The sequence below is a fragment of the Pinus tabuliformis genome, chromosome 5_1, assembly GCF_031772625.1.
Source record: "Pinus tabuliformis cultivar Carrire ecotype Pingquan chromosome 5_1, CPIR1, whole genome shotgun sequence".
NCBI lineage: Eukaryota > Viridiplantae > Streptophyta > Pinopsida > Pinales > Pinaceae > Pinus > Pinus tabuliformis.
The window spans coordinates 776,736,788-776,739,623 of NC_142305.1; the positions used below are offsets into that span (position 1 = coordinate 776,736,788).

Below are 2,836 nucleotides of genomic sequence, written 5' to 3' on the forward strand. Positions count from 1 at the left end.
TTCTTTGGCTATGCGAGTTTCTGGATGCTAATTTAAAATGCTAAATCTGACAACCTCTAGCTCAGTGGCAGATCATTTGACTGCAGATCAAGAGGTCACTGGTTCGAACTGGGTTGAGCCCTCTTCCATTTAGGCTTTGGCTTTGGCTATGCGAGTTCACAGGTTCGAACCTGGTTGGGTTCTCAAGTTTCTGGATGTTAATTTAAATTGCTAAATACAAGAACCTGCGGGTTGGGCCCTCTTCCAAACACGCTAGCAACGTTGGGCACTAAATCCTTTAGCACGCGACACAATTTAATGTGGCAAACAAATGATTGAATCAATCTCTTTGAAGGCAACGCAGTACAAGATGGTTGATGTAATTTGTTTGCAGGAGGAGGAAACGAGCAGCTGCAGTGGAACGCCTGCTTATACGAATAATAATAACAAAGCTGGAAGTGGAAGTGGAAGTGGAAGTGGAAGCAGGGTTATAAATGCATTGCTCAAGGCATTATGTGTGGCTGGAGGGGTTTACCTGATTAGCAAATTTTCCAACTTCACCACTCGTCACGATCAGACGCGAATTGTTGCAGAAGCCCTCTGCAGAGAGAAGGTTTCTATATCCACTTGTCCTATTGATTTCATTAGTGGCAAATGCTTGCTTTAATTCAGGGTTAAAATAAAAACGAAATTGAATTTGTTATTTGCTTCTATCAATCATCAAGCGAGCAAGCAGCAGGGCATCCTATGACCTATTTCAATCTCAATTATGGTGTTCATCTCAGCCTTTTATTCTCTATTTGTTTGGATTCCTGGTAGCAAGAAAATAGTACTGGGGTCGCAACACGTATCTTATGAATACTTCATTTTATTTTAGTCGACAGGTTAAAATAGATCTGGTATGGTGGTCGAAGCAACATGTATCTTATCAACAGTATATTTTATTTTAGTCACAGAAAAGAACACCTGGCTTGAGAAAAAACACCAGGTGTTCCTTGTATAAAATCTGCGGCATCTGTATAAAAATATCATTCAGCTCTATGAATTATAAATAACCATATTCTTTCAAAACGTAAAGTATAAATATTAAACAACAGAAGGTATGAACTGTAAATAGCAATTTAATTAGGGTTTTAACTCAAAGTGCGAATAAAACGACAACATTCAGCTGAGAGCATTGTTGCAAAAGGAAAAAATTGTAGCGTTTCTTATTTGGAAATGTGGTATTCTACGATCTTCTGCATCAATGCTTTGTATTCGGTCAGTTGTAATTTTTTTAATTAAAATCCTTTACTTTACCCTGATGTCTATATGGTTCCTCTGCTATTCTCACTGGCTCTATATGGTTCCTCTGCTATTCTCACTGGCTCTTCAAATGATTCTGAATCCGGGTATGGGAAGAAAACTATGTTTCCACCGCATCAAATTCCATCACTTTTGTATTTTGTCCCAGGCAAGGCTAATAAAAGGTGAAAGCATTAAGAAAACGTTCTACTCCCATCCAAGCACATGGATAAAACTAAAAATGTGATGAAGCAATTTGTAACATAAGTCAAAGTGGAACTGTAATGGAGGAATTGCAATGGAAAAATACGTTTAGTGGTGTATCATTTCGAACATGTAATTTGGATTACTTGTAATACCTGGAAAATACGAGTTTTGTCTTGAATTCTAAACATAAAGTTTGTTATTTAAACTTTATTCTTTTCCCTGGAACTTAGACCTTCTGCAGGACCAGTTAGAATATCAAAGATAAAACACACGAGAGACTCAATAGACACAAGATGAAGTCACATTTTATTGATTCAAAAATGCTTTTACAACGATTCAATTTATAGGCACACATCATCTTTTTCTCAGGCATTCTATATCTAAGAGATCTGAAAATTTTATAAATTTGACAACTCAACAACTTTATCAATTTTTTAAACTTTTTTACTTTTCTAGATTTTTCTACCTTTCTCCATTTATACATTATTCTAACATCTTATTTCTACATTATTTTAACATCCCCTTAATGTAGAAATAATGGCCTGGTTACTTTCTGCATATTTCAAAATTCATCTTATCAAATGGCTTAATAAAGATGCGAGAGACATTTTCATTTAATTACAAAAGACTAGATCAATTTCTTTTGACTCGATCTTTTATCTTAAGAATTGGTGTTGAATTTGAATATGTAAGATAGCGGCGTGGTGACCACCATGAGAGGCACTCCCGGTTACCTTGCCTCGAAGTGGCTTCTGGAATGCGCCATCACTGAGAATAGCGATGTGTTTAGGTTTGGAATCGTGGTTCTCCAGATTATTGGAGGGCGAAAGAACTACAGTAAACGGGCTGAGTCCGATAAGTGTTACTTGCCTGCTTGGGCTCTCTCAATGGCTGTCGTCGGCAGAGAGACGGAGGTGATCGACTGGAGACTTGCGGGTGATTGCGGTTTTGACAGAAACCAAGCGATCAGAGTATTGAAAATCGGTTTTCAGTGCATACAAGAGGATGCCAATTGTAGACCTTCGATAGGGGAGGTCGCGCAGATGCTGGAAGGACTAAAGGAGGTTCTGGATCTGCCTCTTCATGAGAATTTTCAGTTTGCCATAGCAAAGCGAATGAACCCTAATTTGAGATTTCTGTCCCCATTCGGCTAATGTCTGTTCATCCATGCAATTTTTGTCGGCGCGATAGCGAAAAACATAATATTGGGTTGGGGTCGAGTAACCCTGACAAACGCATGTAATGCATTTCCTTTTATTTAATATTTTTTCTTTGATTTATAAATGACATTAATATCAATCACCATGACCCACGATTAAATCATGTTCTTTTCTTTGATTTATAAATGACATTAATATCAATCACC

General features: G+C 37.5%; 1 protein-coding gene across 1 annotated transcript; it reads left to right on the top strand.

Annotated features, from left to right (window-relative positions):
• Window positions 1-2,183: 2,183 nt before the first annotated feature.
• LOC149167245 (G-type lectin S-receptor-like serine/threonine-protein kinase SD2-5) lies at window positions 2,184-2,624 on the top strand. Its single transcript, XM_089430422.1, has one exon. The coding sequence runs from the start codon at window positions 2,184-2,186 to the stop codon at window positions 2,622-2,624; it is 441 nt and encodes a 146-aa protein (XP_089286548.1).
• The last annotated feature ends 212 nt before the right edge of the window (window positions 2,625-2,836 follow it).